The following is a 24,288-nucleotide window of genomic DNA, read 5'->3' on the forward strand; positions in this document are numbered from 1 at the left end:
ACAATGATCTGTTTGTTCAGAGAATCTGAACAAACAATAAGCTCTAATAATAAAACCAATAATAAAATTATAAACTTGACTTTAAAAATTTTAAGTAGCAGCTTACCTGATAAATGCTAATGATATAACATAATCACTATTAACATTGATAGTCCAGTCACAATCTCTGCTGTGGGGGTAAGGATGAGGAAAGTTTGGTGAAAGTATAAAACCTGATGAGCCAGTCAGGTTTCCTCCACAGGGAGCTGTGAATAAAAATAGATCGAACTTGAGGAAATAAGGTATGAGACAAAGAAGCAAGTAGCAACAATCTGTTCACTGACATTTAGTGTCCTCTAAAAGTTAAACAAGTGAGCTATTTACAAAGCTTTAATAGAAAGAAACAAAAAATATATTTACATTTTGCCTTAGACAAATACTAATACTATTATGTGAAACACTTGGTTTTGAAATCTGTCCTTTTGCTTGCATAGCATCATTTCAAGGCTTTTCTGAATATACTGTGAACTTGAAAAATGTCTGGCTACACACATAAAAAGACTTGACTGGATAAGCTTTCCTTTTTCTACTTCTTGTTAAAGGCATTCTAAAAGAACCTCATTAGGCAATGAAACATGATACTTACATTGGTAATGCAATTATCTGCCTTTTCACCAGATAACAGTGACTTGTAGTTTGGATCAAGATGGATATAATATAAATTAAATTAAAAAAAATATTCAAGTAATTGCACTTTTCAAACTCAGAGATAAATAAAATAGCTTTAAGCACAATCAGAATAAAACAACCACATTTTTCTATGTGGAACTGAGGTTCCCAAATTTTGTGGGGTTTCAGTCCAGAAAAAATAAAGAGTAAAAAAGAAGGAAGATATAATGAAATTTTATTCTTCAGCATTCCTTACACGAGACTTCATGCAGCAACAAGAGAATAATCAGGTTTTCTAAAGATCTTTTTTTGAAAGAACTTTTAATGTTATTCAAAAGATTCCAGATAAGATTTATAAAGATTTATAATTTTGAAAGTTTTAATTCTGCTAAGTGATGATCTGGGCCTAGGAAGGTAATTGATTACTCAGGTCTTCTGTAACAAACATTCTGTGAGCTCTAAGGTTATTTAAATCTCTGATAAAATCATATAGAACATTGAGTGCAACCATAAACCTAACACTGCCAAGTCCACCACCAAACCATGTCCCTAAGTGCCACATCTACACGTGTTTTAAATACCTCCAGGGTCAGGGACTAAGCCGCTTCCCTGGTCAGCCTGTACCAATGCTTGGTAACCCTACTGGTGGTGAAGAAATCTGTCCTTATAGCCCATCTAAACCTCCCATGGTGCAAACTAAGGCCATGTCCTCTCATCCTGTAGTTTGTTACTCGGGGGAAGAAATGAACACCACCCGCAATACAACTTCATTTCAGGTGCTTGTAGAGACCAAGAATGTCTTCCCTGAGCCTCCTTTCCTCTAGGCTATACAACATCAGCTTCCTCAGGTGATCTTCATAATGCCTGATCTGGACCCTTCACCAGTTTTGTTGCCCTTCTCTGGACTCACTCTATTACCTAAATATCATAGTATGGGTTTCTGTTGGGTAATAATTTGTATTGACTTTATGATTCTAGACAGTTGATTAATTGTTTTATTATATTACTATACTATACAATACTTATTAAGAAAAAAATTGTTGCTCTTCTAGACAATCTGATACACCTCTAGACAATATGACAACACCTCAATGTCACCAGTGCCAAGTACAGGAGGATGATCACTGCCCTGGCCATACCTTGCTGATATAAGCCAGGATACCATTGGATTTCTTGGCCTCTGGGCACACACTGGCTCATGTTTGGCCACCTGTCAACCAACGCCCCCAGGTCCTTTCCCACTGGGCAGCTTCCCAGCCATTCATCCCCCAAGCCTGGAGTGCTATATAGTGTAGCACAGGATTCACCACTTCACCTCATTGAACCTTGTAGCAGTGGCCTTGGCTTATTGATCCAGCCTCTCCAAAACCTGCTGCAGAGCTTTCCTACCCTCCATCAGGTCAACACTCCAGCACAACTTAGTGACACCTGAAAACTGAGAGTGTGCTCAATCGCTTCACCCAGATCATCAATAAAGACATTAAAGAGGACTGGCCCCAGTACTGGCCCCTGGGAAACACCACAGGTGACTGGCCATCAACTGGATGTAACTCCATTCACCTTGACTCTCTGGGCCCAGCTATCCAGTCAGTAGCTATCCAGTGAAGAGTTTACTTGTCCAACCTATGAACAGTCAGTTTCTCCATGAGAGTGATGTGGGAAATAGTGTTAAACACTTTACCAAACACTGAATAGTTAACACCCCTAAGCAGCTGACCTTGTTATATAAGGAGATCTGGTGGCTCATGCAGAACCTACCTTTCATAAACCAGTGTTGTCTGGGCCTCATCCTCTGGTTGTTCTGTATGTGCTGTGTGATTGTACTCAAGAGGATTTGTACAGATAAAGATGATATGTACGTGTATAATTCAACCTACTGGGAAATTTACAGAGTATTTCCAAATATCATGAGAAATACTGCTTCCAGCTCTGGGGCATCTAACACAAGAAAGATATCGACCTTTTGGAGAGAGTCCAAATGAGGGAAGATCAGGGAGATAGAACACCTCTCCTATGAAAACAATCTGAGAGAGTTGGGATTCCTCTGCCTGGAGAAGACAAGGCTCCAGGAGAACTTAGGGTGCCTTTTCAGTGCCTAAAGAGGGCCCACAAGAGAACTGGAGGAGGATTTTTCACAAGGTCATTCAGTAGCAGGACAAGGGGGAAGTGTTTTAAACTTAAAAGTACATTTAGATCAGGTTTTAGGAGGAAATTCTTTACTGGGAAGGTGGTGAGACTTGGAGCAGGTTGATCATGGAATTTTTGCATGGCTATGCCTGGAACTGTTCAAGGTCAGGCTGGATGGGGCTTTGAGTAATTTGGTCTAATGGAAAGTGTCCCTGACACAGCAGGAGGGTGAGAATTACGTGGTCCAACCCAAATCACTCTGTGAATCTATGAATTAAATCACAGGTCATTTATGAATTCAAGTAAAGCAAGTAGAATACTTAAGTACATTAACATATCCACAGTTACAGTATATATGATTATAGTCTTTCTACGCAAAATTAACTCAAAATAAAACAAAACACCAAAAATTAGAATCTTCATTTACATTTCGTTATTAAAATTGGTGATGAATCATAAAATCATCACTTTGTGTAAAAACAGAAGTGGAAACAGCAGACATTGGGATGGCTTTAGTAACACAATAATATCACAAATTAATAGTGCTAGCAAGTTCATAAAATATATATTCTAGACCTCGCACAATTTGTTTTGCTTTTTTCAATGAGTGCCAAATACAATTTTTATCACAATAACATTTTCCCAGATGTTTTCAGTTGATAGATAAAGTTCCATTAACTACAAGGGAACAGACAGGAGAAATTTAATTTTGTGTAAAATATTTACTTAGTTTTACAATAAGGATAATAATTGCAATTTTTCTATCTTCAAAAAAATTAAAATTTGTATTGTTTCTAATTAAAAGCATATGCTATTGAATGTTCCTTTGTCACAATTTTAAAATGAGTAAAATTAAACTATTACAAAACAATACACATCTATTAATTGTAAAATAGCTCAGTGTAACTTTCTGAAACCTTGTTGAAGTAAAAGTTCCTGTAAAAAAGGAACTGTGAGGTTGTATGGAATGTAAAGGCTGCTCATCAGCTGGAACTATTGTTCTTCAATATAACCCTGTACATTCCTCTTTTTCGTGTACTTTAATGGTTTAGGTTGCAGTCTCTGCATATCCTAGAAATGAAAATGTGAAGAATACCAAGGAGGATATTTAGGTTATTCACTGTAACCAGACTTTGAAATGACCACTAAACAGTAGAAGTCTGATGATATTTTTGAAGTACTCTGAACTGGCATATAATGATACAAGGAAGTTGAATGCTATATCCTTGTTCCAGACTAAATTCTGCCAATGTCTGCATTCATGATATTTTCCTGAGGTCTTGATTTACTTTAGTTCCCTGTTAGTTCATTGATAGAATATTTTTGTATTACTAACTTCTTTCTTATATATCTATTCTTTCTTTACACACATCAGCAGTTACCTTTGCTGTTTACAGTGTTTCCATTTAATTCTTCCCAAGGTCTGTTAATAATCAAAAAGGGAATTAATGGAAAGTACACTAAGCTAGACAGACAGCCACAATATATTTTATTTCAAGTCATGCCTTTAACAGCAGTAAAAAAATAATAAAAAACATAATCTTCAACTTTGCAAAATATCTCCCAGACAGAATTTTCTTCAGATAGAATGGTTTCAGATTATTTTAATTTTCAGTTCATAAGATAGTAAGTTGAGAATGTTAACATAACCTAGTGAAAAATGTTATTAGATTGTTTCCTTTTCCAGTTTACTATCTTCTCTAAACTTAGTCATAGACTTTCTGTCTCTGAGTGTTTTAATTAAATTCTTATGTGTTTCAGAATCCATAATTTTCTGAATTTAATGTGTAGAAAGGTATTATTGCCATAACCTTATTTTTAAGTGAGGACAGACCAGCTCTGAAAACAAAGTTTAAAGAACACCTTTTACAGTATTAGACATAAAAGGTAAGACAGAACAAATATAACAACTCATCTAGAAAGAAAGGCAAATGTCAAAACACTATGAAATATATATATATATTTTTTATGTGTTATGCAGTAAAAACTACATGCAGGTTATGTGAGCCTGTCTATATAAGCCTCTGTGTAGACACAGAGGTGAGCAAGCACTGAGCCTTACTATGTCTGTGATGATCTCAGCATTTATTATTTCTATATAAGGAAGTATAGGTTGGAGAGTTTTTTATTTAGAAACTATTTATTTTCTCTAGGAGGCAACAAAATCTTATTGCACAGCTTTCTGGCTTTTATTTATTTTTTTGTTGTCATGGGTTGACACTGGCACAATGCCAGTGTACTCATGAAAGTATATTTTTCTTAAATGAGTGCTGTGAGATATGATTAGAAATGGAGCAGAGCAGGCTCGAGCTTAGAAATAAAGGAAATAAACTTTATTAACTTACAACTATAATAAAAGGAACACACAGAATTTAGAATTAAAACTTTCTAAAACATTCCTCCTCCCCCCATTTAATTTTTAATAAAAAATAGTGAGACAAAACCAGTGTTTTTTGATTAAGTTACTACTCCTCAGATAATTAATTTTTAGTCTATTAAGGGAGAGAGGAGTTTCTTTCGTACTATAGACTCCTCTAGGAAACACAATTGTAATTTCTTGTGTTTCTATGTCACACATGGTACCACCTGGAGAAAATCTGCTATCGGGACATCTTCCTTCCATGTACAGTGCTCTCACCACTGTGCATGGACTGAGACTGTTCGTAGGGTTCCTTTAAGAATGCTTTGCTAAGTACTAAAGAATAACAGTTTCTTATTTTGGGAAAACAGTCCCCCCCATTTTCTCCTCCCCTGGGGCTGAGGGTCTTGAAAACAGAGATCTTTTTCCCTGAAGATGGAGAGCACTACTACACCTTCAACTTTTCTCTGTTCACTCCACTCTTGCGCATGACGTCACTCACTGAAGCAGGCCACTCTCTTGGCTCAAGTCATTGCATCCCTCTAAAATGTAGTCTCTGTTGCAGGAGAAATTGGCTTAGTCTATGCTATACAAGAAAAGTTTAGCTAAGGCTACTCTATAATTTCCTCCTACCCAGGATTTTTTCTTCTAACATCTCAGGTCTTAGGCTGTCTCTCTTCTCTTTCAGATCAAGGAGGATTAATGTTTCACAAAACTTTCTTTATCTAAGGAGGGGTTAAAAGTCTCAGGCTCCCAGGATGAAGAAAATTTGGCTGCCCAGAGGTCCCATGGCTGGGCACCTCCCCCCCTCTTCTCTACCAGCATACTGTCAGTACATGAGATCAAATTTCCAGGTGGCACAAACTCTCCGTCTCTCTCTCTCCTTCTAGGAGCGGGGGCAACAAAGACATCTCAGGTTTTCTCCACCCTTCCGTCCACAAGGGCTGAACAGGTTCCAGCCCCTTCACCCCCTGGTCTTCCTCTCAAGCTGCATGGCTTCCCCTCCCCCACCCAGCCTATGGCTGAGCAAGGGAAGTCTGCACTCTTCACTGACCAGAAAAAAAGAGAGTGTTCCCCTAAGAGTTCTCTACTTTTAACCCCCTGTATTCTCAAAAGTGTGTCCAATGTCTTCAGTAGTCACACCAAGTGTCAATATTAAAATTTAACCATTAATTAGTTTGACTAGAAGAAAACTCACTTCCTTATCAACCCAAGACACTTATTTATTTATTTATTTAATTAATTACTTCTTAAGAAATGAAACAGAATGTATGGTTTCATTTATTTTTTCTTTCCTTTTTTTTAAACCCCAACATATTAAATAAAGAATCATTGTATTATTTTATTTTGACTAGAATGTACCACTAGAATTAAGTGTTTACAATAAAACCCTTTTTATAGCTATAAATATGAAAAATAAGACCTTGCCTGAAACAAAACAGTAGAAACAAGCAAAATCAAGCCATAAGGAAAAAAAAATATTGACAGATGAATTTCTGAAGAAAGTTTGAAACCTCTGGGAGATAGTCTATACTTCCCCTAAATGTATAGTTAACTTGAATCCTAAAATCTGATTTTGAATACTAGAATTTTTAATGTCATCCCTGAGAAAACTACACAAATACAGTCACTTAAGATTCTGGTATCTAAGCAAGATTGGATCCAGAAAATCTTTGGAACGGAAAACACAGAGCTATTTTGTGCAGGACTGTCTTTTGGCAGAAACCTGCTCTCAAATTTATAGTTTCTCAGAATACCTTTAGTACAGAAGAATTTTTATGTACTATCTTTCATTCAAATACATGAATCATTATTTAATTCTTTGTTATTTTCCCATTGCTACTACCTTTCAAAGGAAGATGTTCTTAAAATTTTAGAAGACAAGAATAAGGGTATTAAAAAAAACCCAAGGCACTCCCACAAGTAAGAACAATTAAAAAGTACATTTACCTAGTTTTGAGCATTAATAATCAAGAGGTTCGAAAAGACACTTTGGTGTGTAAACAACTAATAAAATAGATCTAGAACACGGTACAACTATACACCTTAGTTATGAGAAAAATATATTACAAGTTATGAGAAAAAAAATAGTCAATGAACTTCAGGGTGTATTGAGCTACAACACAATTTTGAAATCCCTTAGCTCCAAGGCAAGGTTTACACACTCTAGTCTATTAGCAGTTCATATTCTCCAAGAGTGTATCATTATAGGAAATCAATAGAGAATAACTTCATGCTTGACATTTAGACAAATAAATCATCATAATAAGCATTCTTGCTACTCTGTGTACAGCAGGTGTTTTGCATTAAGTGTGGAACTTACCAGTATTAGATAAAGGGATGCATGCAACTAAAAAAAACAAGTAGATGCATATTTAATATGTGCTACAGACAGAATGTCAGTTGAGCACCCACACCTACATTTAATCTATTTTGTAATATCATCAACTTACTATCGATAGTGATTAAAACTGCTAGTACTGCTTTATAATAGGGTAATTATTTTTCAGTTGAGATATATATTTTAGAAACAGAAATATCAAATAAGGCCAGCATGATAGAAGAATAGATTAAGTTTAAGGCCCAGAGCCCTAGAATTCCTTTTACTTTTTCACTTGGATATCTACAGATGTTCAGTTGCCATTACTATAAAACGCATATTTTCACATCTAACAATTATAAGAGATGAGCAGTAAATGTTTCTGTACTGCAGTCTTACAGAAAATAGTCTAGACGGTTCTTGTCTTCAAGCCCATAAACTCACATGACCCACAAAGGCATAGTAAGGAGAGTAAGAACAGAGAAAATAATACTTTAACAGATTAAGTAGAATAGCCAAGACACCAAGTCAGTACTGTAGTGTTTGCAAACACCTGTCTGCAGATATGCATGAACAAGGTAGATGGTATGCATGCAGAGGAAATGCAAATAGAATGCAGATTTTATTTGTAACAGCTATGGTCAAGTTAAGTTTATTAAATGAAAGACAGTGTTTGAAAGCTGCACAGTCCTCCTTGCAGTTTTAATCTCTGTCAAGTTCCTCCCTGCAATGTTTGTCCAATAATACACTACCAAGGATAATAGTCATTGGTACTGACTTGTTTTCTCTGTCCCAGATCATCAAATTATAAATGAGATGTCCCTGAGCGGGAGAGGGTGAGAACTATTATACTACCAAGTACAGAGGAAAGGTTTTGGTTATAACTATCAGAGGTTGATGTAAAATAATTTTTAAGATACCCAGTACATGTATTTTCTTTAAAAAAATTCCTAGAACAGTGTAATTAATTACATAGAGATTTCTGGTTTAAGGAGAGCATTATTTATTTTTTTTTTCTGCATACCTATACAGACTGGTGGGTTTGGCTGCCAGAAGTACCGGTTTTCTACCTGAATGCAAGTTATTCTCTCATCTCCTTGAAGTTCATAGCCAGGGTCACACTGAAAAATGACAGTGTCTCCAGGTTCTCTTCCATCACCATTTCGAGTTCCATTCATGGGGACACCAGGATCACGACAGGCAGTGGCTACAGAACCTAGCAGCACAGTGAAAAAAATGTAAATAAATTTTTGAAACAAAACCCGCTTTCCATTTTTTTTTTAATTGTGTTACATTTTCCTAATCAGGAAGCTCTGCAAATTCAAAAATTTTCTAATCACTTAAAAAGTGTTGAGAAATCATTCAACAATCTGCTGCTTTTATACTATTAAATTTTCTATCTCCTTTAGTTATTAAAAGTGCCTAATTTTTCTTTTAGTTATTTTTTTTTAATTCCGTGAAGCACTGCAGTATGCAAAAAGGAAAGGAGGAGATTTCCTATTACCCTGGACATTTAGTACTTTTAACTTAGAGCAATTTTTAGTAAAAAATTAAAAATAAAATTAAAAGCAGATTAAGGTCTTCAGGTGTTCCAGTTAAGGTATACTTGCACACATCTTCAATTCTCCCCAGTTCTATAGTTCATAAATATATCTATTGTTTATGTTTACTGTTATGTCTACATTTAGGTGACCTTGGAAGTGAATTTCATTGATCATTCATATCTATACCCTTGCACATATACATCTACTATCTACAACACTAGACTTTTGTAGTAATAATAAAGAAATCACTATAAAAAATGCACATGGATTTAGTAGAGAATGTACAGCTATATATAATGTATAAGTATGTATTATTATTAAGATAAAATACAATTACAATGATTACAAAAAAGAATAAAAAATTTAAAGATATTTTCCTCTTGATCGACATAATAAAATATATTATGCACAAAAATATGTAAGCTTAAGCAAAAAAGTAAGTACATCAATATTTATTTAAGTAAATATTATTTCCTACTAACATTATAGAACTGAAACATGCTATATGTATTACAAATAAATACCAAATGTCAGACTTGCCTGTGGAACTAGTCCCACTGAGCTCAGCAACCTGTGTAACATAAATACAAAGTGGCAGTACTGAGATTTAATTCAGATGCCCTCTTTTTGGGAAGGTAATACCAGCAGACAGCAATCTATTAATCCAAAATGTGTCTGGGTTTTGTATTTACAATGTTTTTAAAGAGCAAATTTTGGTCTAAACTGTATTTCTCTACCAAAAACAAAACAAAACCAAAAAAAAATACCAAAAAACCAACCAACCAAACAAACAAAAAAACCAAACAAACAAACAAAAAAACAACCCTCCAAGGACCTTCCTTTCCAAGATTTTGGGATTTTTATTGCATTTTTAAACACAGGAAGTACTGACTATAGTGAAAAAAATTCACACAAATAAATACTCACAAAAAAATCAAGTATGAACAGAAGTAAGGAAAAAAATTTCCTTCTTAGTCCTCAAAGATTAAGTACATATTTCTTTTAAATGTTTCATAATAAATGAAAGATAATTATTTTTTTATATTGTCACACAGTTTTTTAAAACTTCTGCTTTAGACATTACCATGACTCTTGTTTGTATCTTTAAATATGCTGCTGGGTTTAAATTTAGAAAAAATATTACAAAAATATGAAATTACTAAATTCACTGTGTTCTGCTCACTTTAATATTATCTGCCTTGAATTTTTCCATAAACAAGAAAAAAAGTTCTTTGCTTTATCTAAAACATGCAATTCTAGAAGAATGGGGGCTGATTCTTACTCAGAATTTGCAATCAATCTTGAAGGGCCAAAGAGAGAATGTTGGCATGAAACTTGTTATTGTCTTTTCATCATATTGCTCTTACTAGATTGCATCATTCTGTAAAAAATTTGATATGGCTGAAAAAGACATAAAGGGGCCGCATAGGAATTTCTGATACAATCTCTTTGGGTTTTTTTAATCACTTATTCATATTTATGCACATTAATTTTATAAGATAAGAGCTGTGTGCCAAACTTATCATCTTACCCTTATTTGCCTTGTATAGCAGTCATCTTGCATGCCTGTATGCTTGCTCAACCCACCTCCTGGTCTTTTGGCTTTGTAGCCAAATTGATGAAGCATGGATTGGATAAGTGGAATATGAAATGGATGGAAAACAGGTTGGTGTGCCAGGTTCAAAGAATGTCCCTGATCCAAAACCTAGGCAGGAGCTGATTAGCAGCAGTGTCCCTCAGGGGTGGTTGTTGACTTCAATATTTATTAAAGATGGGGACAATGAGACAAAGTTAGCTTTTGGCAAGTGTATAGAGATTGGCTGATCTGTTGATATGCTCTGGTGCAGTGATGCTATTTAGGGAGGTCTCAGTAGGCTGGAGAAAAAGCCTGAGAGAAACTTCAGGAGGTTCTAAAAAGGAAATTCATCCGGGACAAATAAATCCCAAGAAACAATTTACCAGAAAGCAGCTTTACAGAAAAGGACTAGAGAAGACAAAAGCTTTTCTAGGAAGCATGTGTGTAGCAAAAGCAGAAAGATAGCAATCAGAAGATGCAACAAGCAAAACTCCAGCTGTATAAAGGAAAACACTGTTTCACTTCAAGTGTGGTCAAACATTTTATTTTTTTTTTACAGAGTGGTTGTTATCTGTTTGACTGTTTTGTGACCAGGCAATTGGACTAGAGGTCTTCAGAGGTACTTTCCAACTTTAATTATTCCATGAATATTTTTAAACTTTGCAAATTCACACTAAATACACACAGATTTAATTTTAAAATAAAACCACTGTTTTAAGACTGTTTTTTGCATTATAACACTAAAATGCAAAAGAGAGCTTCTCTGCTCCCACTATGTCATCATGTGGGTTTTACCATTTTAAGTAGATGATTTCTATAAATCTGATTCTCTTTTTTTTTTTTTTTCCCAGAGTTTGTTCAGCATTTTAAAAGGCTCTATTAAAAATATGAAATCTAACTGAAGGGTTTATGAACTGGTTTGACAGACCAGGTGAGCTTCTCAACAGGCTGATAAGAAATTTATTCTGAATGAATAGGATGTAAGAAAGGGAAAGAATGCAGCATGCCATTAAAAGTAGTGAATATAGTTTGCTTTATCATAAATAAATAATCATTTATTAGGCTAGATTTGCCTAAAATCTATGGGAAATTTTGCTTCTATCTTCTCTTTAAAGTGCAACTTAAAAGAAGAGAAAAAACCATTATAATACAGCTACTACATGATATGTCGTTTATTCACTTATTTATTCACTTTATTAATTTATTAATATATATTTATTCACGTAGTTGCATGACATTATCCTAAATATCATCATCAGGATAATCAAACACTTAGTGAAAGCACACTGCAGAGCTATAAAGCTACTAACTTGGAGCACTTAGAACAATTTTTCACACAGCCTTTGGAGATGTGGTAGGGTAAAAATAGGTAATAGCCTTAGATAGGTATGCATGCTGGACAATTCAAATATATATACAAGGTTTTGAAATATCCTTTGCTCTAAATTTTTAATTTGTATCTATATAACAATCTGCTTTTTTTACTTGAAAACAAGAACTCCAGTGTTTTCTGTCTTTCACCTCCATTGCAACATATACACATACCACTATGGAGCATTCCAACAACTAGAACTGAGAGATTTAGATACTAAATTTCAGCTGTTATTTTACTTTGATGGTAATTTTAAATGGTGGTAAAGGCTTATGTATATAAATTATGGTAGAATTTCATATATATATATATGTATATATATATATATATATATGTATATATATGCATGTTGGTTTAGTTATTTGTTTTTCTCAGTATCACAAGGTAGAAACTTTTACTTAAGTTTGGCACTTAATGTTCTCATCCACTGGAACAGAAGGAAACAAATTATTTTTTTTTTCAATGGAGATAGAAATGCTGTATTAATAATTTATATTAAATGTGTAATCTCTATTTTAAAAATAAATCTGTTGGTAAATTCTATTTTTACTTGCTTGTTGTCATATATTTACCTCAAAGAAGAGGTGGATTTTTTTTTTCTTATAAATAAATTTGTCAAAATAAGAATCCTCAAACACATAAATATCTTTTTTTTTGAGGGGAAAATTAAAAAACAGTTATGTAAGAAGGAGACTGGAGAAAGAATATCTCAATACTGTTTGTAATTATAGAATTAATGCATTTCTGGAGAGTTAACATATATTCCCTATATATTCAAACTGAATTTCTTAATCTCAGCTTTCTCTCATGTCTGCTGTAGCCATAAGGGTTTTTTCATGTGCCTGACTCTAGCCCATCATTACTACTGCTAAAAGCTGATGTTTGCAGGTTTTTTATTTCAGAGAGGCTATCTGCATATTCTGCCCTGCATTCTCAACTCTGTTTGCCTTTTTAATCTGTTATTTTTTTTTAGTAGTTCTTTTCATTACCTACCATCAGCCTATTTTTTTTTTAAGTGTCGATACTGTTTATGGACTGTATAGTCCAGTACAATAAATGGGTTTTTTTTCCTTCCTGTTATGTATTCAATATCATGTTATATACCTCAATCACTGCCTTCATAATTCCCCATGAAAATTTGTGGGTAAGCAAAAATTCTGGGAATTATAAAGTTCCTGATGTCTTTGATTACCTGCAATGCAATCTTGAAAGCTTTCTGCAAAATAGAGTGGGCTATCACAGTTCTCCATAAGTTCATGTATAAGTACTGAAGTTCTTTGTGACATATTAGAGTTGATAAAGTAAGGAAAGAATACCTCATGTTTTATTCTGTTTCAATAATTGGGAACTCAGAGTTTAGGAAATATTGTCTTGAATAACTAGTAAGCTGTGATTTGTGAATGTAATCCATTAAATTCCTATTAAATACATTTTTTTATGGGAAATGGACAAATCTCAGATGTGTCTATTAGGTGCAAGAATAACTCTGTGTAGCACAAACCTGTGAGTGATCATCTGAGAGCTTTTTTCCTTCCAATGAAGAGAGAGAAATGCAGAAACCTATTTCATTTTTTCTCTCGGCACCGCTAGGTTAGAGCAATCACATGCAATCAGTCAAACCATTTGGGCTAGATAAATAATTAAGATACAATTCTTGACCAAAAATTCCAGGATGGAGATGAATGCAGCTCATGCTCAAACTGTTCAGTAGGTGAGAGATTAGTGAATATATTAGATACATGGAGCTTGTATGTCTCTCTACATGGTCTAAGTGACAGAAAGTGTTTCAACATAATTATTACACACTTCTGAGCTGAGTATGTTTGTAAAATAAAACTCCAGATTGTGTTTTGTTTTGAAATGGGGCATGGTTTTGGAGCAGATGAGTTGTTTTCATTTGGATGAAGCTAAATTTGAAGATACACTACTGAACTATGCTAGAACAACTCTGAACTAATAATATCTCTGAACAGTGTTGCCAGCAGTGGTTTAGTACCAGCTGTTTCAATCCATGTATCAGCTCCTCTTAGTTCTTCTGTGTAATATGCTAACACAGAAAGAACTGAAGGACCCACAAGTGAGACTTAATATCTCAGATAGCCATATAACCATATTCTCTAATTTAGACTTTGAATATAAGATCACAAATCCTCCAGAAAACAAATTCCATTGCATAGGCAGAAGTATTTATTCTGGAAAGTTGTTTATCTTACACAGTTCCTGCTAGGTGACTTGAATGAAGTGGGGCAGAATCTTGTTAAGAATCTTGGCAGCCAAGTCATGCTAAAAATTCATTTCTATTTCCCCCAAAACTTGTTTGAATTTTTCCTTAGAGCATTCATAGAAACAGATTAATGTTTTGAGCAGTGGAGAAGAGGAGTGGAGGTGATGCAAATCATCTCTTTATGAGCAGTACAATACTGTGCTCCTACAGAGCCACAGAAACCATTAAACCAGAATTCAATCATACCCAGAAAAAATGTCAACACAGATCTATCTACGAGTGTCCTTTATGTGGGGTATAAAAAATTTTGATACATCTTTTTAATAATAAGTCAAAAATATATATTTAATCTATAAATCAGGTAATTAAATGATTTAAATTGATTATTCCTGCTACAAAAGCAATAAGTTACTACCAGGGTCAAAAAGTTTCTGATAGTTCATAAGCCCCAGCAATTTAACAGGTGGATGAAATGTTCTAAAAGGACAGCTCTATTTTCATGAAGGAAAGATACCTTGAAACATAGCATTAAAAGTGGGACAAGGTTGTAAGAGACTCCATTGATGCTGCAAACAATACAATAAATGTCTTGAGATTTCTTGGTGACAACAGTGATTTGTAAATTTGATGTCTTAATGCCAAGTCAAATATTATCAAAGAGTCTGAATCCCAAGCCTGGAGAATTAAAGGAAATTTTTTTTTTTTCTTTTTTTCTTTTTCCTTTTTTTCTCCTCCTTTTTTTTACTTTCTCCAGAGCCCACAATCATGTCAGCAGCTTCAAGCCATCCAAATTTCAAACTCCACATAACACAAATCATGTCCAAAATATTATAACAAACTTATTTAAACCAACATATTCTTCCAAACTCCTATCACCTTAATTAAATGTTTTATAGTATTGCTGGTCTTTCAAAGCAATCCTTTCAAAGCATCAGCCTGAACCAAGCCTGACTGCACCTTCAAAATTCAAGCTGTCTCAGAACCCACATAATACTTTTACCCACATGGACACTGCAGTCTCCCTGAATCTCTAATGCTGTTTGAGAACCAGGTAAGCCTGGTATTTGCTATCTTAAATCCAACCTTCTGTATAACTTTTCCTGAAAAAGAAAGAATAAGTTATCTACAGTGTTTTCATGGTCTTCTACAAACAGAAGCACTGCTGATAGCATTTCTTTAATCTATTTTTAACTTTTCTTTCTGCTGTAGATCTAACAGAGATTTAGAAGCATGGTCATTGTAATTCTTAAGTAAATTCTAACCACAGACTCCATTTGTTGATTTTGCATGACTTAATGGATTTTCTCTAAGTTTGTCAATTATTGTTTGAAGATTAAAATGGGAAAATATTAGGAATAAATCACAGAATGAGAATTTCACTGGGGACAGCACATCCCTTCAACAAAGAAGTTTGACATCTTGCAGAACCATGATTTTTTTGGTTGTATAGGCAGGTCTCTGTGTTAAGGGAACTTCCCCATCCAACGATCCTGGACTAACTCTGGCAGTCACACTTGCACAACCAAAGTTTGGGCCAAGACTACTTCACAGCTACACACCCCACACTTGCGGTCAGAACAAGTTTCCTCACCAGCTTGACCCCATGTCAGACATCAACTGAACTTGTTTTAAAACTCTTCTTTATTCTCTAACCTGATATAGTCTCTTTTTTTTGGGGGGGCAGAGGGAGGATGGCAAATGGAGGAAGAGGGAAACAGTGGATATGAAGCTTTTTCTTAAGGGTCTTTATCTGATTTTACTATCAGATAAGCAAGGTTTATAGACATGTTATCAGAAAGGATAGGTTACTAGATACACTGTAGTTCTTAGCGAGATAACTGACCTTGGTTTAATGAGATAACATAATTTTACTTTTTCTTATTGCTTTTGTTTTGTCAATTTATAGTTTTTAAAACCATTCAAAGCACTACACTTCTCTTACCATGTCTTATTGGAAACCTTATGAGCTATTTTATCTCCAGTTCATAGGTAATAATCTTTTTTCCATTAATATGAACTCTCCAGTTTGTAACAGGTATTATTTCTTAAATATTTGCTCAGAGCTTTGGCAATGAGTATGAAACTCAGGCCCAAATAAATAAACTGACTTAGGGTTTCAGATAATTTCTGAAACTTAATAGAAAATGGATACTGTGACAATATCTAACCATGCTGGCAATGCATTCCAGCTGGGAAGAAGTTTTCAAAATCTGAATTTTATTTAGACTGTTATTTATTGTATATTTATTTAAATGTTTAGGGCTTGGGGTTTTTGGAAGCTTTTGGTTCTTTTAAGATTTTTTTACTTTGTCAGACCACATATTCCTTTATGTGTACATGTAAATACAGTGAGATAGAAATGGCTTCTCAAAAAGAAGAAATTATGAGAACCTTGGACTACACAAAAGGGCTGCTCATGCAGTTAAAAATCTTACTAATGGTAATTCAGTTCTTAATAGCATTTCTATTAAAAAGATTATTCAGGTGATTTGAGGTAAAATACATGTGTTTCATTTGTTGGTCTGCAGAATAGTGTGCAACCTGCTTTGTTGCAACTGTTAAGGATATGGTTGTACAACAGAGAACAGCACTTCTTGTTTGCCTTGTCTTTTAACTGAAATCTTCTGAAGAGAGGGGGAGATTGTTCCTATGTTAAAGGTTAAATTTTTTATTTTGCCTTTTAGTTTCACAAATTGTATATATGCATTATAGATTTATAGTTTCAAAACACCAAGAATATCTTGATAGTTCTTAAAGATATGGCCAAATCTTTCATCTGTCTGAATTTTTTACTTTTGTTAAATTTTTCCAATAATTTGTTTGATTTGTTTGCTTGGGTTGGGTTGGGGGAGGGTGGGTAGGATGTACTATAATTGATAAGTTTGACGTTGATGCAGAATTTGCCTCATCATTTGGTAATATTCTGTCCATACACTTGAGTTTCATTACCCTGCTCTTTGCTAAGGCAAAAGAATGAAGAATGTATTATACTATAGTCACCTGAAAAATTTAAAGAACACTGTCAAAGAATAGCTTCTGTTTTGTTTAGCACTATACAGATTACATCTTACCAAAACAACAATGGAATATTAATAAGAACAAAGATTCTATATTTATATATTTAGCAAGATTTTAAAATTCATCTATGCAAATGAATTGTATCTCATACTGCATGTCAGAATATGTCCAGCCTGTAATTGAAGACACCAGCCCACAAATAATTTTTTCCACATTCATACACATAGGACTGAAAGACAAGCATTCATTTCGCCATCTGTCAATTATGAGATAAGGCAGATTACTGGAATGCTATTAAGAAAAAATATAATTTTCTTGACAAACAAATAGCAGCAAAAATCTCTCTTTTATATTACTATGTTACAAATTGGCTATCCCTGGCCAGAAACAGGGTAAGAAGGAAAATAGGAACAGACAATAAGCTGACAAACTTGAAGTCAACTCCATTGTAGTATGATGTTTGTGCTACACTGATGGTTGGACTTCATGATCTTAGAAGTCTTTTTCAACATTAATTATTTTATATATATATATATATATATATGCCATTCTCTCAAAATATTACTTCTCTATAGATACATTTCCGTGATGTTCAGTCAATTACAAGCTTGCAATAAAACCTCCAAAATGCTTTCCTTTCCTTTGACGTGGATTGTATACAATAGAATGTGCATTTCTCTTACACTGATTGACTAAAAAAGGAGAGATGTTCAAATGAGAAGAGAGTAAGACCTTGGAGAAACAGAAGTCTCAAAATAGTTGTCCTTTCTGTACTCTAATCTGAATGGAGAAAAAGGTAACAGTCCTGAAGATGTACCTGTACTTGCAGAAAATATCCCATCATGTGCATGTGCACGTATCTATACACTTAGATGTATATGCATCTATCTATAAACATGAATAATAAACAAAGGAGACTAATGATACTGAAAATTATGAATAGACTATCTATTTCCAAAGTAGCATTAACTAGAATGAATGAAAACCAGAATTTCTCAGTGACGAGAGACAACTATGGCATCTAATTTATCTCTCGTTGGAAAATGGCTTCCCCAGTCATGTGGTTGAATGTCAATTCCACACTTTTCTTCTGTCTTTTTTTTATCAAATACTTAGCAAAATACCATTTTGGAGGATTCTGCAAAAACAGCTCAATATACTATTCTCCTAGGGACAGAACTTGTTGCAAGAAGATGAACTCCATGTACATTTAAAGATGTGCAACATGTCACTTGTGTGCGGTTTTGTAAGAATAAATCACATAAACCTCAAATGATGGATTCGTCAGTCCCACAGTATTTTGCCTGATGTTCTATATAAGATTGCAAATAAGGACTGATGAATAATCACTTTAGCATATGAATGCAGAGACTAATTTCCATGGTGAAATCTTCACAAGCCAAGTGGTTTAGGTTATGTTTCTCTGTACATAGAAGGCAAAACATGATAAGTCTTGGTCCCATGCAGTTTTGTCCATTTATTGGTAGCAAAAGAAATATAAAGGAAGGAAAGCTTAATTGAGATTATACTCCTTATCCAGTCAATGGAGCCACAGAATTTTGGTCCCAAAGGAGCATAAAGTGGCAAACTATATTATTAAGCATAGGTTATTTGATCATCAGGCTTCCTCATATCCTCATTCTATGATCTGATACTTTGATTAAAATCATATAATTGTATACGTGGATATAGACCAAATTGTAATGCTCTTCTGTTGGTGTCACACCTAAGTATTAGGAAATTACCTGGTACACATAATAGCATAACTTGTATAATTTTGACAAATTGTTAGTGACTAATACAAAACAGAAAATAAAATACATGCTATTAATTAAATCTTCAAAGTATCTTAGTTGAAATAATTTCAAGGATTTGTATTATTACATAAATATTTTTTGTCTCGTGCTCTATTTTGATCAATAGTTGACTTGAAAGATTTCAATGAAAGATATTAGATTAACCAAAGAAATTAAAAATAAGAAAGTTGGAGAACCTTTTCTGAAGAAGAAAATAAATTTTATTTATAATATTAAGAACCACACAAGGATAGTTTTGCACTTTCAAATTTACTTTGCTGTATACACAATTATAAATATCTGTAATGGACTTTTTCTGCAAGCAAAATAACCAATTGGAACTGAAAGTTTTCTCTGAGAAACTTAAAGCAGTGTTCAATTTTATTATTCTTTAACAGAAAACATAGCATCAGGTTTTTCAGATTCAAAGAATAGTTTTCCTACATATAAAATTGAAATATGAAATTAAAATATGAGTCTGAAACACATAACATTTAAATTTGGAACTGTATCAGCTTGATCTCTCTGAAATGCCATGTCATAAGTCAGACAAAGTCAACTTTACATATGCAAATTTAGGACAGGTGAGTGGACTTTCTATTCATACAAATCAAAAGGGATTGCACAAACTATATTGCATGGGGTTTAAAAATCAGGCATTTAAATCTCAAATATAATTAAAATAAGTTACTTTTATGGTGACATGGTGGAGAGGACGATTTGTTTATTTATAATGTTAAAATTACTTATAATATCACCAATTTTTTTTTTATATTTCCTTTCAGCTTTCACTTATTAATACTATAACTTCAGGTCTCTCTAGCTACAAGTCATTACCAAGGCTTTTTACATGGAAGCATTAACTCATAGCATTTGCCTGCATAAAATGCACATGCCCTCTATGCTACTGAAGTAAGAGATGACAGCTACTAAGAGATTATTGTCATTTACAAACTTGTGACAGGAATGCCATTTTTGTCATTGAAAGACATAAATGGTCATTCCTTTTACTAATATCTGATTCTTAAAAGAAAGGCAACAGCAGATAGAAGGAAACAAATCTATTAAATGGTTTCTTTCTTTTTAAGCCTCTTGATGCTAAAAAAAAAGCAAACCCACCCCCACCCCCAAAATCAAACAAAAAAAAAATCCCAAACTAAACAAGAAAACACACACCAATATCACCCCCTACAAAACTAAAACAAAATCAGTGAGCTGAATTTACAAGTGTAGACATCCACATATATTTGCGATAGGAAAGTAGTGCTCCTGAAATTTATAAATCCAAAGGATTCTGCTCAAAGTTGAAAGAAATCAGCAAACCAGAGTGTGAAAATACTTTAGATTAAAATTTCTTTCTGCTATGTGATAGACACAAGAATGAATAAACCTTATGCTAGTGACTTCAGAAAAGTGAAAAAGTTATATCAGGAAGTGATCCTTATACCAGGAGTGGCAGGAAAATGCATTCTGAGAAAGAAACCTGTAAAATTCCCCATATGCATTTGTAAATCACCTTCAGGGTAAATATTCAGAAGTAGAGAGCTTTGTTACTGGAAAGCTGAAGAAAAGGAAAAAATGGAAATACAGGAGGGTGCTCATCATCAAAAGAATCTTCCTAAATGTGACTGTGGCTAATAGGTCTGTCTTTGAACATAAATAATCCCACCAAAAAACAAGAAGAAGAAGAAGACAACAATGAAAACAATCTTATACTGTTATATAAGAAATACTGCTAGAGCATCTATTTACAAAACCTTCCCAATACTTAAAAAATATTTACAGTTTAGTTCTGCACTGCCTTATAATGCTAAAAAAATGCTCTGTCCTGTGTGATGTTTAATTAGTCAGAAATGTGACTGCAGTCTGAGATCTGAGCAGAATGTATTCTATAATGCTGAGTGATTCAGTAGTGCAGCTATTAGTGGTGAAATAATGGCCTACTAAAGATGAATACAGATCCTTCCTTTCTGCATGAAAGCTAAATGGCACCTGAAATGTTAAAGTTAGCAGAGAGAAAACTTTCCTTTAATACCAAAATCAAAGGCCATTGAAATCTGTGGAAAGGATCTGATTAACTTCATTGGGATCTGATCTAATATTACACACTTCAGATATATTAAAGTGATTAAAATATTATTTTAAACATGCACACAATTATTATCAGCAGATGTTTTACATTTTAGTGTTCTTACTCAACTACTTTCAGTTCTCAGTCTTTTTCTCACAGCTACTACTTTCATCTTGGTGACATGAAGTGATATCAACTGATAAAATTGTTTCCCAGTGCCTAATATTTTGGTCTGACCCTGAGAAATACAGCTCATGTCTCTGGCAAATACATGATTGCTCCCTTCACTTTCTCCTTCACTTCTCTTGAAGGTTTAGTTTTCTATTTTGTGCAGAATTTACTGTTCGAAAGAAATTACTGCTGATTTAATTGGTGTTTTTCCAGTATGTACTGGGCTCTTCATGCTCTGCCTCTGTCAGTTGAGAGAAAATATGCTGTAACAGATATTTCCTATTTGCATATTGCTTCTTGTCTGTTATCAACTTTTCACACTTCTTTAAGGACAGACCTCTGGTATCTGTTCTATAGCTACATTATTCACATCCCATTTAGACATGTTCCAAAATCCTCCTATTTTTTTCTTACTGTTGAGTCACCAGAGGTTCTTATTTTCCTTTTACACATATATATAAAGTTTTTGAAATATTCTGCTTTACTATACATCTTTTGCTACTTTGATTTTCAGGATTTGTGGGCTCTGTTTTCTACCATGTTACTTCACTGAAGTCTCAAAGAAGACGGCAGAAACTGAAAAGTTGTAATGTTTAAATTAAGAGATACTGTCATCAGCGTTTGCAGAGGTCCAATACAAAAATGAAAGACATAAAGACACATTTAAGAAATATTAGACCAAAATTCTTCTCTGCCTAGTGATGACATGTGAAGTAATTTATTTCTTTCTTTACATTAGATGTATAAAAAGCTGTACTTTCACTAGCCCTGGATAACTGGTGAAAAGTAGTGAAGTACAATCAGGTTGAGTTCCCTTATTTCATCTGAAATTCATCACTTTTATTTCTTCCTCTCAGAGTAATGTACAATTTTGTTAAATTTAAAAACTTATCCTTGTCAACCATAAAAAAGTCTCAAGTATTCCTTAGTTCAGCATAAAATAAATAATTTCTTGCTCCTCTACTCTGATCTTGTGAGACCCCAGCTGGAGTATTGCATCCATCTTCATGGTCCCCAAGGACATCAGCTTGTTGGAGTGAGTCCAGAGGAGGCCACCAAGATGATTAGAGTGATAAGATACTTCCCCTGTGAGGAATGGCTGAGAGAATTGGGATTGTTCTTCTGGAAAAGAGAAGGCTACAGGGAGTCCTAGTTGTGGTCTTCAGTACATGAAGGAAGCCCACATGAAACACAGACAAGGGCATGGAGTGGCAGGACAAGGGTCAAACTGAAACAGAGTAGGTTTGCATTACATATTAGGAAGAAATTCTTTACTATGAGTGTGGTGAGGCACTGGAGCAGGCTGCCCAGAGAAGTTGTGGGTGACCCATAACTGGCAGTGTTCAAGGCCAGGCTGGATAGAGCTCAGAGCAACCTGTTCTAGGGAAAGGTGTCCCAGCCCACGGCAAGAGGGTTGGAGGGTTGTAACTGCATGGTCTTTAAGGTCCCTTCCAACACAGACCATTCAATGATTCTGTGATTATTTTCTTACAGAAAGAGATTATGAATGTTTAATCCATCAAAGTAGTTCTACTATTTCAGTAGTAGAAAAAAATTTTAAAAAATTTTTGGGTTTTTTTTTTCCTCCACAAAAAGGCAAGCTAACAAAAAGAAACAAAATAGATGAATTGATATAATGGGCAAGAAAAATCTCATTGTCAAACTTTTTCCCTTCAGATCCTCTAAAGTTTACAAAATTAATAACAACTTCCATGATTTTTAAGTGATTGTTTTGGGCAGCCCTAGATAGAAACAATTCTAATATTACCTGCTGTAATACATAATACTAATTAAATATAATTTTCTTTCTACTTTTTATATAACATTTCATCTTCTTTAGGTTTTCCACTCTTCTGTTGCATCCTGGGCTTGGGTTCAGATTAGGGGTTCTGATATATGTTAGTTAGCCAGTCCTGTGTACCCCTGTGCACTCCCCATGTTCCCCCCCCACAGTAGTCTCTTACCATTGTAGCATCACCACGCCAGTCCTGTAACCACCCCCCTGTCCACTCTGGAGAGTTTGGTGTCTGTCACCCCATCCCCGCAACCCCGTTTGTCCACCCCCATCGCATCCCTGTTGGTTACCCCGGTCCACATCACTCCCCCGTAGCCTGCCCCCATTGGGTGAGGGGCGCTTCCACCCCCCTCGGCCCTCCCCCTATAAAATCCTGTGTGCCCCTGGTCCCAGGGCCATTTTGTCCATGCAGTGCTAGGGAGAGAGCCACGGCTCTCCATCGCAGCTCCCTGTGGCAAATAAAAGCTCTCCAGCCAACCATGCAGACAAAGTGGACATTCCTTCCCTCTTCGTCTCGCCCCTCGCGCTGGCAACAGAATGTGGCCAGCCCCACCCTGGTGCGCAGAACGCAGCAGCGCCCCGGAGAAGCGGCGCCCCGGTCCCACTGAGAAGCAGCGCCCTTGCCAGGCCCTCCAGAGCTGCCCAGGACTGGGGAAGACAAAGCAGCACCGCAGTCTTCCCCTTTTAATTTGGTGAAGGATGCTATCTCACCTGCCTTTTATATCTCCAGATAAAAATTGTTTTTCTGATTATATTGGATGGTTTGTAGAGGAGTCAAATTTAAATTATACCACATTATCAATGGTGAACATGTTTGCTCATTAAATGACAGATGCAAAATTGTGTAAGAACAATTAATAAAATGAAATAAAAAAACTGTAAAGAACTACTAGGAAGGTTTAACCCATTTTTGGAAACACATTTTTTGTTTAAAGGATAAGAATATAATAGAGAAGAAAATAAAGCATTCAAAGTCTTAAAAGCATCTGTTGTCATTGAATAACATTCCTCTTGAGGTAAAAGGGCTGATAATGCAGTTAAATACTCTTACTTCATGGAAAGGCAAGAGGAAAGTAAAAGTAGATACCTCCCTTTTGTGAGCTTTCTGTTGGTTAATTACAGTTTAGCTAGAGTATGAAGACACCATCTGTTTCACTCAGACAATATTATGTACTCAAAGAAAGTATATGAATACTTAGAACAAAGTTGCAAAGAACTGTCCTTCTCTTTCCTCCATCTCCTCAATTTTTTTTTATTGATTAGTGAA

At 34.7% G+C, this 24,288-nt stretch overlaps 1 protein-coding gene across 3 annotated transcripts in view; it reads right to left on the reverse strand.

The window, feature by feature from the left end:
- CSMD3 (CUB and Sushi multiple domains 3) overlaps positions 1-24,288 on the reverse strand; it is a 587,056-nt gene that overhangs the window by 172,654 nt on the left and 390,114 nt on the right. For all 3 annotated transcript variants that reach the window (XM_053944919.1, XM_053944910.1, XM_053944900.1), the window contains 2 exons: positions 8,479-8,670; positions 107-245 (listed from right to left, as the gene is read on the reverse strand). In XM_053944919.1, the coding sequence (XP_053800894.1) occupies positions 107-245; positions 8,479-8,670 (331 nt within the window). The remainder of the gene's footprint in view (positions 1-106; positions 246-8,478; positions 8,671-24,288) is intronic.

Source organism: Vidua chalybeata, chromosome 1 (genome assembly GCF_026979565.1).
Source record: "Vidua chalybeata isolate OUT-0048 chromosome 1, bVidCha1 merged haplotype, whole genome shotgun sequence".
NCBI lineage: Eukaryota > Metazoa > Chordata > Aves > Passeriformes > Viduidae > Vidua > Vidua chalybeata.